The 14,986-nt window shown below is 42.9% G+C and overlaps 1 protein-coding gene across 4 annotated transcripts in view; it reads right to left on the bottom strand.

Annotated features, from left to right (window-relative positions):
- Nucleotides 1–14,986, bottom strand: part of MECOM (MDS1 and EVI1 complex locus) — a 180,321-nt gene that overhangs the window by 15,465 nt on the left and 149,870 nt on the right. For 2 of the 4 annotated variants that reach the window (XM_031055374.1, XM_031055375.1), the window contains exons 7-9: nucleotides 9,057–10,419; nucleotides 6,847–6,934; nucleotides 3,940–3,966 (exon numbers count right to left, since the gene is read on the bottom strand). In XM_031055374.1, the coding sequence (XP_030911234.1) occupies nucleotides 3,940–3,966; nucleotides 6,847–6,934; nucleotides 9,057–10,419 (1,478 nt within the window). The remainder of the gene's footprint in view (nucleotides 1–3,939; nucleotides 3,967–6,846; nucleotides 6,935–9,056; nucleotides 10,420–14,986) is intronic. The other 2 variants (XM_031055376.1, XM_031055377.1) reach the window with 1 other exon arrangement.

The following is a 14,986-nucleotide window of genomic DNA, read 5'->3' as shown; positions in this document are numbered from 1 at the left end:
CCTGCTGAGCCTTTTGCCTGATATTTTTTGTGTTGTTTTTTTTTTTTTTTTGGTATTGTTATCACTAATGAATAACCATTCCTCATTCAGGTTCTGCTCACCATTCATGGGCTCACGGAGCTGGGGCACAGCTCCCTCGGGCATTTTTTTCCCAGCTGAAAAAATCAAAATCTACTTAGCTTCTTGTTGAATGGAAGCTGTTCCCTACCTGTGATCATCATTGTTGCACTTTTCTGTGTCTTTTCTAATCCTGCTACGGCCTTTTTGAGAGGAACATTAGCTGTATTCAAGACCTGAAGCCACTATAACATAATGATGCTTTCAAAGCCTTTCTGCTAAGCACTCAGGTGATATTTCCATAAGACTGGCAACTTCAAGATCTTTTTCCTGAATGACAGGAGTTAAAAGTCACACTTTCCCCATGGCATTAGTGGGTATTTACTGACATTGACTTTTATCACTGTTTTAATCCTGGTGACTCAGCTTTCTCTGAATCTCTGCAGAATCTTCATAGTTCTGGATTTGGGTACTCACAGCGAACAGTCACAAACTCTCTGCCTGCTCACCCTTCTTCCTATGGCATTTACAGACATATGCCACAGCTCAGGGCCCAGTGACACCCCAAGGTGGACCCACTGATAACCTTCAATGATTGTAAAAAATCACTATTTTGTTCTTCCCCTTTCCCCTCTCTTTTTTTAATGACTAAAGGTTAACCCAGGAGATGACTTTCCTTCTTCCACAATGAACCTCCCTCTTCTAAAACACAACTGAAGCAGCTGCTCTTGCTTCCAAACACTCTTACTACTGATGGCAAAGCAAGACCTGCCTGCACGAGTTGTGTTGGCCATGGAGATGCTACTCAATCCACCAACCCCTGCAGAGAGGTGTTGGTGAGAGTGCCTGTCCTGGAGCACTGGCTGGGTGCTCATGGTCACCTCCCCTCTCCAGGGATGGTCCCTGGGACCACCAGGGAGGCAGGTGTGTGGCTAAAGCCACCAGCTGTGCTCTCAGGGGGTTCTGCACCCCAACCCAACACCCAAGGGCTGTGGTGACCCCTGAATGGGGCACGGGGAGGGGGGAAGCACTGCTTGACCCCAAGGATCGGGTTAGTGGGATTGCCATGCCCATGGAGAAAGCCCTCTGAGGAGGCAGGAGAGGGAGAAGATCCTGTTACATATTTTACATACAGCTATTGCCTTACGGACAGGTCACGTGCGCCCCTAATCTGCCATCAGTGAATGACAGCGTTTTATATAGAACAGTAACTTTTGATTTACATATATAAGAGTTGTTGATTCTATCTGTGTCCAGATGTCTGGAAAAGGAAGCAGCTTTCCCCCACCTCCCTGAGAGGCTATTAACCTCCGACTGACGCAAACTAATGTGCAGTCACAATTCCCCAGCTCCGACTCAAAAATGCAGACATTACCATAATCGGCTAAAACAAGTATTTATAAACATTTCAGCGGGCAAGATATCATCAGCAGGGGCCTTGAACATTTGTCTTAAAATTTATTAACCAACCCAAGAAAAAGTGGCATAAATAAAGTGAAGGTTTGCTGTTGCTGCTTTTTAAGAATCACCTGATGATATGAAATAATCTCGCAGACAATGCCATGAATTACATGACCTCCCATTTGACAAACGTGACTGCTTCATTGCTACTATCACAAAAACAACTGACTTTATGGCCAGACCTCATGGGAAAAAAAACTGTTCAAGTGTTTGCTTTCTATTTTTACTACTGTTATTTGGGGAACTCTTCAAAATCCAACTGCTAAAGCTCAGCATTTCTCCCTCCCCCAGCTGAAGTTATAATGTTGCCTCTAAAATCTGCAATTTGTGAATCGTGTTGTCTTGAGTGTATTTGGACAGCCAGCCCTGGAACTTGGCTGAGTTTTATCCACGTTCAAGAGACCTATCACATGTGGCTGAACTTTATGAAGCAGTAGCAAGAAACTCCTTCTGAGCTGCAGTATGGCTCCAGAATAACTGCATTTTCATGAATCCAGTTGGTGGGGATTAAGCTCAGTTAACAGAATGGATCATGCCCTAAAACCAAGCCCAGTAAAACAAAAGCCTTGTTAAGGCACTCACCAAATTCCTTTCCATTTATTTGTAAAATTGTATTAATTATTTACAATGGTTCTTCCTAAAGCAAATATTGTCTGCCTAAAATTACAGAACCTCCTTAGAGCAACGTTCTCCTGATGGGACCAAAATGACATAAAGAGATCTAATTAATCCTGATCCATTCAGAACAGATGTTCATTGATTTGCACCATAGGGCTCCTGCCAAACAATGAAAAACCAATCTCAAATAATCTTGAAATATGTGGCACATGCAACTGGGAATTGAGATGGAAAGGCTTGTGTGACATAACCGAATCTCTCAAGATGGAGATTCATCCATGAATCAGCATCCTGCTCAGTCACTTCATGTTTTAAACACCTATTTCTGCTGGAGCTGCCGAAAGCGTGAGCACAGCCAGGAGACATACACTCACAAAAGGAGCAGAATGATGGAAATTTGAGGGCTAAGCCAAAGTCAAGGAAATCAGACAGAAGAAACAGACTGCACTGGGTTTTTCCACTTCCCAAACCTGCTGAAGCAGAGCCACTTTTCTCAGAGCAGAGGATTAAGGGTGCCTGGGCCAAATCTCAAATCCTGTTATGGCCCCTTCTTGTCCTACAAAGAATTTCCCAAGGAAAATATTTGGGAACCTCCTGTGCTCTCCACGTCTGGCATCTAACCCCACCTCCTGCTTGCTGAGCTCCTGCAGCACCTCTGGGTGCTCTCAGGAGTCCTTTGGTGCCTGCTCAGCTCCTTTCAGAGCATCTCTACAGCTGCATAAGGCAGCTCTTCCAGAGGGAAGTGGGATTAAACTCACACAAAGCAAAGGTCCAGCCCTGCTCTGGAGGTGCCCCAAGGAGGGCAGGGAGCAGAGGGCAGGGCTCAGAGCCGGGGGCAGCACCTCCTGCAGCAGGGACACACTGGAGCAGAGGAGCACAGCAGGATCTCTGCAGAGTGCTGGCTGTGCCTGGTGAAACGAGTCCAGGGGGCAGCGAGAGCCAGCAGCAGCAGTGAGTCAGGACCCCAGCCCTGCCTCCTGGCTCCAGCTCCCCTCCAGAGCCCAAGGGCTGGGAAAATCTGGGACAAGCATTCATGGGTTCAGCACTGCAGCTGAGGAGCCAGCGGTGCGAGATCAGAACACGGCCCTTTTTGGAGCTGCATCTGCAAAAGCAGTTGCTGTAGTTCTTTTTTTGTTTTATTTTTTACTTCTCATGAACTATTTAGATGTATTAAAAACAAGGTTTTATAAAAATAGAAGAGAAAGCCCAAATTTATCCCATAGTGCATTTAAAGCACAAGTCCTGTTCGTGTAAGGAGGATGATGTAAGTGTACACAGAGGACAAATTTGACCTAAAGACACCAAATAAATGGGTGTTTTATTTCTGCTTTAAGCACTGCAATGAGTAATTAGGCTCAAAATTTCAAAGCTATTAAAGTGACTAACTCCCACCTAAGTCAAGTGAGAGAAAAACATAAAATCCTGTGAGACTTGGTATTTTAATGCAGATTAAATATTTATTAACTATTGCTATCTAACAAAATTTCAGCCTGAAAATTTCACTGCAATCTCTGAAGGAAAACGGCTTGGAACAATTTCAGTCACATAGAAACAAAGGACTGCATTCTGCAGCCCTCACTCAGGTAAAGCTCCCATTGCCTTCAATAAACAAAACCAGCAGGATCAGGTATGTAAAAATAAAGCAAATTTTTCATAAGAGCATATTTATCTGCTCAGCTGTACGACCCTGTAGGAAAGAGTGGCATGCTCCAGAAATGAGAGGTAAGTTATCTTTCATATTATCTTTTTCTTATGCAATTTATTTCACAATGATTATATTAAAAATATAAGCAATGAACTTACCCAAATTCTTTGATCAGGCAATTGGAACTGGGAGCAAAATTGAAACAAAAACAACACATTATTCCTGCATTGGAATCCTTATTGCAATCAATGTACTTATTAAGATTTTATTTAAAGATACTAATTAAAATATTTTATGAATGATTTATTGGATAGGGGGTGTTCTCTTCCTAAAAATTACAATCCTTGTAATGGCAAATTATTGTGGAATGCCATTAAATTATCTAATTTTCACAACTTTTGGGCAAAGGGAGGAATTTTGCCCAGCCAGGGACAGTATACAGACTTCAGGGTTTATGTCTGTAAGTTCTATTTCAGAAACCTATTTGAAAGATCCATCTGTTTGCTGTCATATTACCCAGTTAAGAAACAATAAATTCTTGGTCCCTGAGATGGCAATTTTCCGGAATAAATTCAACAACCAAACCACAAGCTTTTAGGACATGAACAATAAGTTTGTAAACATTTTAAATCCTGCCAACAGAAAATGAAAACTCGTGGAGCACTCCCCACCTGTACTTTTACAGGGGTGAACAGGACTATAAAGGAAAAACAGCTTTTCTGGAAGCCGCTCCCCAGCCCTCCATAAATACCAGGCCAGATTCTGCCTTTGCAAACAGAAGGCTCCTTTCTGATCCATTAAAGTTTGCAAGAAAGCATTTTGACATTCACTTTTTTGACAGGACATGCGCTGGTGGTTTGGTTTTCTTTTACAACGTTCCTTAGTGCCTGTTACACTGCTGACCTCTGCACCGATCCAGCTCACACCAAGTCACAGACATCATCCCTCTCACTCAGGTAAGTGATAAAACCAAAGCCAGCCTTGGCCATGGGCTTTTTATTCTGTTGCACAGTGAGAAAGGTGGGTTCTGCAGAGCCAGCCCTCCCTCCTGCCCCTGGGGCTGGGTCTGCCTCACCTGGGCTGGCCCTGCCATGGGAGGTGGCACCTGACACCTCCTCCTCACACTGACTGCCTTGGTGACAGCACTGGGACCTTCCTCGGGCACCAACAAGAGATTCAACAACTCCCTGGGACAAAGCACAGAGGGTGGAATCATTCCCATTAACAGGGAAATGTCCCATGTCTCCATTTCACCCACACATCCTCGCCTGACTCTCAGTTCCCCAGGTAACTCAGTCACACAAAAGAATATCCAACTACATAAAAGAATGCATAAAAGAATATCCAACTCCTATCCAACTCAATATCCAACCAAACTCCAAACAGTGAATTTTACCCCAGCAGCCCCTTTCCCACCCTCTGACCACCCCACCTACCACTGGCATCAGTCCAACCTGTAGCAACACCTTCAGAACCCCCAAATCCAACATCACTGAACCACTCTGAGTTACAGCTTCTGAACAGCTAGAGAGCACTAGGCAAAATAATCCTGCTTTTTCTATCAATTAAGTATCTAAAATGCCTTCATTTCAATAATTTTCTCATAATTTACAGCTGCTTAGCTGCTCTAACAGAATCATTGACTTGATGGGGAGGAACCAGTCTGTTTCACAGCAGGGACAAAAAGCATATTGAGGTCCTTTGTGTATTTGTGCATTAGCACTGTTTGCTACTAAAGGGGAATTTTCACTTGTGTTGCCAATTGGGCAGATCTACCTTATTTAAGGTAACTCAGCAGGAGGTGTTAAGATGCTATTAAACCTTGCACATAAATTCTCAGTGATTTTAATACATCTTAAATTCTTATTTAATGCTTATAAATACTTACATAATGCCATAAATACTCCTGGCATGTAAATACTACTAAACACTTTCATACACAATCCAACACTTTGTTCAGACATTGAAATTGGAAAGGGGTGTTGTGCATCTACAACCATACATGCTATCAGCTGCTCTCCCCAGTCCTGCAGAAGTGGCGCGTTTCAGAACATATTCTATGCAAGTTAGGACAAAATAACATAGAACTTCATTAGGAAAAAAACCAAACAAGTGGTAATTGGGCTGTTTTGCCCAGGAATTCAGAGGAACCTGAACCAAAAAGAGCAGCTCATGGTCATGTGCCTAAAATAAAGGATGTGTACAGGGTGTCATTACTAAGATGAAACAGCCCACAGTCAGTAAGGAGTTCAACTCTCTAAATACCACAGAGGATTTTATTTCAGGTGTAAGATTTAACTGAGATGTTTAGCAAAATCTCCTTGAGCAAGGAGGAGGAGGAAGACAAAATGAGGGTGCAGTGCTGGTGAAGAAAAGCAACATACGGTTTGCACACAGATCCTCTTCCTACGCCACCTACACATCACAGTTGTTAAACTGTTTTGGGACACCTTCCTAAATGTTTTTCATCCAGGATTGTGGTCTGTGAACAAGCAAGCAGCCCTCATAAAGTCTCTCATCAGGACTGGAGGAGCAGGGATCCTAGACACACAGCACACATTGCAGCCCACACCAGCCACCAAAGAAACAGTGGAACATTTGCACTACGAGGCTTGCAAACAACAGGTGGAAACTTTTCTCTCTTTTATGAGAGTCCTTAAACACAATAAAATCCCTTTTAAGGTGGATGTTCAGCTTTTCTGGCCTTACTGTGAATTCGCACCAACTCCTCATAGTCAATACTGACTCTCCTTGCTCAGAGCAGGAGAGTGCTGAAGACACAAGTGGCTGCAAATATTGGTAGCTATGCTATGGTTTTGGAGGAAAATGGTTCTAAAAGACACACTCAGTTCGAATCTGGCTTCCTCTATAATCAAAACATGTTGTTTCATCTGCAAAACATCAAGAAGCTCAGAACAATGCTTATGCTTTTCCACCACAATGGTCCAGCAAAAACTGTGTGTTTTAGGAAATCCAAAAATGACTAAGGCTGCATTCATTTCTCTGCACCTGCTTTGAAGCATCAACAGGCTTGTTTACAACATCAAAATTCCCAAAATACTTACTTGTGGATGAAACAAGAATCCCGGGGAAGGTCTCAAGTATTTCTCTTTTAAAGCTTCCAGTGGGTCAGTTAGCTTTCTTTTTTCTACTCTGTAAATGTTAAAATTAGAGTTGCTTGTGATGAATCAGTCTCAGATACTAATAATCATAAAACTACTGAGGTTTAAAACAGTCAAGCAATTTGTTTGATACACATCAAGCAATTTGTTTCTAGGAGATAACAGTAAAAGATAAGGGAGGAGCTCAGGTCTTGATTCCCACACACAGCTCATTACTGCCAGGGTGGGGTTGGGAATCACCTTTAAAGTCGATTATACCATTTAATTAGGGAATAATCCCATTTCAAGAGGTTGATAACCATTATAATGGGAACCAATGACTGACTAACAAGCACTTTTATACAGAAATTAGGCAACTGAGCATGCTAAGCACTAAGAGGAGAGAAGTTCAGGGGTCCCTTGAGCAACGAGTCTGTCTGTCCAGAAATCACAGCCACCACCCTGGAAACCTCCCCTGTGCACAGCCAAGGTCAAGCAGGGCAGGAAAGGTGGGCTTGTAGGAACACACTGAATCTGGGGTGCCAGCAACAAATCCTGCAATTCACTCGTGGCAGCAAAACCCAGCGTGGACAATTCAGAAACAGTGTGGAAATTTGAGGATTTTGCCTTTTCTGTTACTGAATGTGCATGGTTTCATGGATGAATCGTGTTGTGCATGTGTAGAGGTAACTCATGGCAAAGGAAGGCTCAGTAATAACTGCCAGAATTTGCACAGATTTCATTAAAATCATGGAAATGTAGGCTCACAGAATGGCTTGGGTTGGAAGGGACCCTAAAGATCATCTTGCTTCAACCCCTCTGCCCTGGGCAGGGGAGTTTGCAATGCAATTTAATTAGTTGGTAATGCAGGGCCATAAGCCACAGATCATTATTTCCACTGCTTCAGGCATTTTAAGTGAATATGACGCAAAGAAAACTTATGGTCTAACACAGATATCAATCTGGCATGAATAAAACCATCTCACTAAATAGCATCATATCCTGTTTCTTCATAATGCAGACTTCTTGTCTTATGCACCAGCACTCTCCAAAAACTTTGCCCACAGCACTTCTTTTTCAAATAAAGTAATAAATTAGCATAATTTACATGGCAGTATCCTTTTTTTATAACAAGAGGCTGTAAAATCAGTGATTTATATTACAGGCGAATATTTTTATGGCTAATATTTCTCTAAACTAATTTAGATGCATGACTTTGACTTGTTAGAGATATAAGTGGAGAAAGGGCAAAGGGGGGCTGACACACACAGGACGCAGGTGAAATTCACATCCCAGTGAGATCCATCTCAGTTCTGCTGGGAAACACCAGAAAGTCTGGATTTTACCACTGGTTTTTGAAATCTTGGCTCACTGACAGAGTGCACCTTTCAAAGCCAACAATGCCCCCACTGATTTCACAAGGCAGACCATGGATGGGGATCTGCACAGCCTGGTGGAGTGGAAGGTGTCCCTGCCCATGGCAGGGGGTTGGGATGAGATGAGCTTTAAGGCTTCTTCCAACCCAAGTTTTTCTGTGATGATTCTATGACTAAGGAGCCCACTGGTGAGGCTTTGTACACACAAGGATGCTATGCCTTCATTTCTATAAACAAAATGCCTGAAGAAATCAACCCAGTGCTCAAATAATAGCAAAAAAGGGCAGAAATCATTCTCAATTTCCTTATTTTTAACACAACTTAGAGGCAATCTGGTTTTTTTGTTGTATTTGTGAGAAACTCCTCTTGAACTCAAGAGGAGCTGCCAAAGTGGAGTACAAGGGGTACTGTCATCCCCAGGGGAAGCCAGAGGAGGCAGAGTTTTGGAAGAAAATAAACTTCAGGCAAACCAGTGACATCAAATACACATCAAATAAACAAATATTCAGTACTGATGCCAACGCACAGAACATATTCAACCTCTGCATGAAAAGCTATGCAGGTTAGACAAACGACTCATGGCAACGAGGGCTTGCTAACTGCAGCATTGCCAGTCCCGTGGCTCACTTGGAGCAGCTGGGATGGGAGGAGGGATGTAGATGTACAGGTCAGCATGTGGCCTGGGCCCCCATGCCCTGGCAGTGCAATGGCACCTCCAGGGACACTGGGAGGGGGACAGGGCGGCAGCCCTGGCAGCCTGCACCAAAGGATGCTGAAAGGCAGCAGAGAGTCCTTTACCTGTATATGGGATCCATAAAGAACGGGGTGGGCCTGGCGTGCTGCAGAGAGGACTCTGAAGCTTTCCTCTGCTCGAGGTCTCCTCCTTTCTTCTCTCCAAAGACGTGGTTTTTCCGTGGCTCAGCCTGCCTCGTGCTGCTGGCTCGGCTTCGGCTGCCCATGCTGAGATCCAGAGGCTGGTCCTGGCTGGAGGCAGAGGGGGCTGCTGGCTTTGAGGGGATGGGAGTGAGTGGCTTCTCCTCCTTACGTTTTATGGTGAGGTCAAAGGGAGACTCAGAGCTTCCCTTTGGGATCTTCTTAATTTCACTGGGTGATTGGGGCTCCACTTTCAGGGGTAACGGTCTCAAGTCTCTATCAGGAAATGGATACATTGATTGAGAGAATGCTGGAAAAAACGGGAGGGGAAACATGGAAGGGTAAGGTAAGGCTCCGACTTTTTTGTCTTGCAGCCCCACAAGTCCTGTTGAACCAAAGTACTTTTCAGCAATAGAAGCAATAGCCTTTATAGAATCATTCACCGCTCCTGACACCGCAGTCTGCTCCTCTAAGGATGGTGAGAAAATGGAATGATTGCTGTGGTCTTTCTTATTATTTATTGACGCCAGGCTCTGCAGAGAGCTTACTTTGTCTTTGAACATTTTACCATTTTCTTTAAATTTCTCTTTCTCACTTTCAATGTCACTTTCCAGATCAGAGCCCGAGGTGGTTTCCAGGTCACTGCCACTGGGGGTACTGACATCGTCAAGGTCAAGGTCACTACTCTCTGACTGGTCACTGAGTTTCTCATGTGGCCTCTCTTCAGAGGACCCTTCTGGTTGAAGCTCCACTGGCTTATTCTCCCCTACTGATGGTTGTTTATTTAGTGCCTTCAAAATATCCTGGGTGGCTGGCAGTATCTGAGGATTTGTCATGAGGGGACTTTGGCTTTTGTTTGTCTGATCTGCGCTCGGAAGTCCTTTAACAGGAGAACTAGTAGGTAGCAAAGGTGGCCTGTGGTACAAGCCTGAAGGAAACAGACCGGGGAAGCTAAAAGAAAATCCAGGAGCTGTTGGAAAGGTAAGACCAGCAGGATGCCTATTGGCTCCAAAATAGTCAGCAAGGCCCGGATTTGCATGATTCATATTAACCATGGACGTTTTATCCATAGCTGGGGTTCCAGGAAGAGAAATGCCTTGGCCAAAAAATCCTCCTGCTGCAAAATGGTTCTTGCCCTCACAAAATCTCCTGTGTTTATTTAAGGAAGACGTAGTGCTGAACATTTGTCCACAGTCTTTGCACTTGATTTGGGTTCTGCAATCAGCATGCATGCGCTTATGACGACAAAGGTTTGAAAACTGAGTATAGGATTTATGGCAGACCTCACCTGTATGTAAACAACAACAACAACACATCTCAGGCTTTGTAGTAATTGCCCCCACCCTCAAAGTTGTGCAAATAATACCATTTTTTACCCATCAAACGTCAAAGAGGAAGCCACAGGGAGAGGTCTAGGTTCACAAATGTATAAAAGCAACTGTACTGTCCAAAGTAAGGCATCCGAGCAGACAAATGTCAGAAGACAGCACCAAAACCCACTCCAACCAAGCAGAAAAGGTCTGGAATCACTAAAAGACACACTCTCCTCGTTTGCCCTTTGCACTGCACAGTGCTGCACGTTCAGTACCATTATTCCATGTTGCATTAGCCCCCAGAGCCCCCCACGAGCCATGACCCCGTGCTGTGACCCCACATGAACCCACGGTGCTCCTGTGTGAGAGCACAGGTGTCTTCAAATGGCATCCATTTATGGCACTATTCCCATGTGGAAATGAATCATTAAAATAAATATTTGCAGGACCAGACAGAGATGAAGCTGCCTCACAGAGCTTTCACTCTGCAAGAATAGGAAAGAGGTGAAGGAGGAGACAACCAGCTATTTCTGATTTCCAAGTATAAATGTAACAAAAATTTTTTTCTATTTACAATGGAAAATTTAATCTCGTGGAAGTCCCGGCTGGAACCTGGAAAACCTCAGTACTCTCATATGTCCAATGCATTTCTATTCATGCAATGCATACATTGCTCACAGGTGCCTGGGACTCTAAATTCCACATCTTAATTATCCTAGTCTTAATATTGCTGATTTGCCTCTTGCAAATCATGACAAGATAGACCATATTTCAACAACAATTTCCTTTAAGAACGAAACTCTCTTTATTTGCATTTCTAATGCTCAGTAAAAGCCTGATGACTTTCAGACACCTCTGGGATGAGAATGATTTCAGTCTCACAAATGCAGCATTTGGGAGAAGGCCTGGGAACACACAGGGGAGCAGATCTGCCATGAGGTCAGGGCCTGATCTAGCCTGTGACACTCTGCATGCTGGAGCCCAGCTTCCAGCAACCTTCCACAGTGGCAGGAGGCTGGAAGTGGTCCCAGTGGTGCACAGCGAGACACTACAGAGTCAATCACATCACTGAGGCAAACAGGATTTCACAGCCTCCTGATTTTCTGGCTGCTACAAACCTTAGGGAGCAAATTGGGGCAGCAACCAACTTAAGAGTCTGTAAGTAGAAGTAAGGTTTGGAAGAAGGCAATTCTTAGTTCCCCAGTGACTTTTTATGTCCCTTCTTGGCATCTTTAGGATGAGCAGGAGCATCAGGCTGTGCCTTGTACTTTTCATTATGCCAAAATTTGTCTGTACCTCTGCACTACCTTGCTTCTAAGAGCATCAGCTCCAGACTTGTTTGAAAACAAGGCAGCAGCACTATCAGCAAGCACTGTTATCCCTCTGCAATAAATCCTTTTTTTCTTTTTTCTTTTTTTTTTTTTTTTGTCCCAGCCAGGAACAAGCATGTGGCCACTTTATTTTTTTATTTAATTTCTGTGATATCATAAACTCTCATCTTTCACACATCAAAGCCGCACAACAATGCGCATTGTGTATTCCGAGGCCTTTTTAACAATCATTTTCATGACTCGGGACAGTCTGACATAATTTACAATGGCTCTATTTTAAGCCTGCAGAGGAAACTGAATTGAATGTATCCCATCCTGCACTCTTGGTTCCCATGAACTGCAATCACGTCCTCTAACTTCCACTCGCACCGGGGCCCGCGCTAACCTTCCTGCTCCTCCAAATCCCTGCCCTTGAGAAACTCCACCGCTTGTTGTCATCTCCTGACTGTTTACCTCTTCAGCAGCCTGCTCCATATCTCACCAACAATGCTGCTATTGTTCCCGGGCCTGATCCTGCCCCATCCACCCATTTTTCCCCTGTTCTCATCCCACTCTGACATCCCCGGGACAATTCGTGGGGTAAACGGCGCAGGATCGGGCCCAAACACAGGAAATTCACAGTGTGGTAATTCAGGAAGGAGGTTTGTTTCTGTGTATCAGTTACTGTTCCTGCTGGGAATCTTCATTCACAAGGAAAGGCAAGAAAGAAGGGAGAGAAAATCAAAAATCGAGTGAAAAATAGACAGGAAAAAAAATGGAAGAGAAAGAAATAAGAGAGACAAGAAAGATGAGAAAAGATTATTCTAGTTTCTTGAAAATGCTTTGTTTTCTCTTGTTAAGTAGTTTTTGTCCCTTTAAAAATAATTTATTTGCCTATTTAACATAGATATATTTTTATTTAATATAGAATTATTCATCATCCATTTTTGCTCTGATTTTTCTGCAATTTTCTCCTATTTTTAACTTAATTTCAGGCATAAGATTTCTGTTCCACACTCCAGGGTACAGAATCAGGCCCCTTACCTTCACTGTTGAGGCTTTACACAGTAATTTCCCCCAGCTCCCACCACATTGATTACAGAAACCAAAATTAAATTGACCCAAATGGTGACTCCAGTGTTGCATCCATAGGTTCACACAAGCTGGATATTATGAATTTACTCCTCTCCCATGGCTAAAGCAGGATAGACCATATGCATTTTTCCAGCAAAAGAAATATCCAAAATGCAAGCATTTCTAATGATAAGCTATTGTAGAATTAAAAAGAAATAACGTTTTATGAACTTTTATCTTCTACCAGGTTGCACTGAGGTCCTGCCTTCCAGCAAAAGAAATATCCAAAATGCATGCATTTCTAATGATTAGCAATTGTAGAATTAAAAAAAAATAATGTTTTATGAACTTTTGATCTTCTACCAGGTTGCATTGAGGTCCTGCTTCTTATTCACATGGCTTTATTAAAGATAAGGCTTTGATCAGGCTGGAGTGGCAAAGAACTGAAAAGAGGACTATTTGCACAGATAAGGTCTTCCTAAAATTGAGAAAGTTCTCCCTTAAAGAACAGTAGTACATTATTAAACTATTATTCTCCATTAATATGGAGAATAAAGTCAATAGAATCCAGAAATACTCTACTCTGGAGAAAAGCAAAAATATGCACTTAAAGTTTTAAGATATCCTTAAAGGCTGTTAAGAGAGATGCAAATTAGTAATTTGACTAAATGCATTTTATCTCAGTTTTTAAACTAAACTCAATCGATAATGGCAATACCATTAAGATACATAAATATTTATTATTATAATCTCAGCAAACAATTAACAGCTGTACCAACAATTCACCTTTTCGAGCATTGAAGTTATTTAAAACTACTTAATGAGGTGCTGCTTGCTCAAGGTGCCTCTTGCATTCAAGAGGCATTCTATTTAATTTTTAGGGCTGGCAAAGAAGTTTTGTGCCCAGGTGGCAGCCCTTGCTCCCTGCAGTACTGTTCCTCTTGGGGACTGTCACCTGAAGCCCAGGTGCACCACAGGATCAGTGACAGGCACACCCAATGCCATGGGCACTCTGGAGGAGACTCTGTGTCTAAACTGACTGTGACACCTCCATGGATATTCCCAAGGACTCCTCAGACAAATTTGTGTTATTGGATCTACCTTCCTTTTCATCACATGACTCAGACTTTGGTAGATGGGGGGTGGTTATCAACTTTAATTGTTTCCATGTATGAAAGCAACAGAAGCTGGGTTTGATTTCTGCTGTTGCACCTTACTGCACCCTTTAAATCTCACTGCCATACTTTTTAAGCAACTAACTTGTAAGAGAAGCTCCCCTCCTTGCAGCTTTTACTGCTCTACAGGCCCCAAATTTAACACAAACCCCCCAAAATTGCAAAAAATTAATCCCGTGCCTACGCATTCTGTACAGTGATTGTCTCTGAACCCCAAATTAGCCAGCAGTTAAGTTTGCATATTTTCTGCTTATTAAAAAAATTACTGTAAGTACTATTTAGAATACATTCAGCCCATTGTGGCATGTGGTTTCTATTTGGGGAGGCTGGAGATTCTGTGAAGGCAGTGAGTAATTACCTTCGTGTTGGTGAGTTTTCACTCAGGCTTGGGCAGCACACTCTAATGAGAGACAGTTGCCATAAACAGACTGGTACGAGTAAATCATGGTGTGTGGCCTTCTGGTGGAAAGCAGATATCTGCTCTAGGTGACCCTACCTCACTCTCACAGCTCAGCAAAGCCGACCAAACATGTGGTCTCCAAACCTTTTAGTTCTGCAATTACACGGCTGTTATCCATAGGTTGCTCCATGGGGTTTCATCCCTCACATCACATGTGAAGAACACCAGTTGTTGTTTTGATTTATCAGGAAAAACAGCAACAAAAAAGCATTTAAGAGATTACTTCATTCATGAGGAGTTCCACTTAGAGACTTCTGCGTAGGACATTGCAATAGGTCTACCTGAGGAGTCCCTACCTAATCAGAAGTTAGTTTCCTAATTAAGTTTAATCATTTAATCTGCAACCAGCTTTAAAAAATATTAGTGATATTTAACATTGGATCTATTATACATTTTCTCATTGAAAGAGTCCAAACCAAAAGTATTACTAATCCAATGGCAGGTTACAGATTTTGCACAAATGAGTTGTTTAATACTCCTCCTCTTGAGGAAATATATTAGCTTGTGGCCAATGCTCTTCACA

The sequence above is a fragment of the Geospiza fortis genome, unplaced genomic scaffold (assembly GCF_000277835.1).
Source record: "Geospiza fortis unplaced genomic scaffold, GeoFor_1.0 scaffold172, whole genome shotgun sequence".
In the NCBI taxonomy this organism is placed as follows: Eukaryota; Metazoa; Chordata; class Aves; order Passeriformes; family Thraupidae; genus Geospiza; species Geospiza fortis.
The sequence above is the reverse complement of the archived record's forward strand: the minus strand, read 5'-3'. Positions and strand labels throughout refer to the sequence as shown.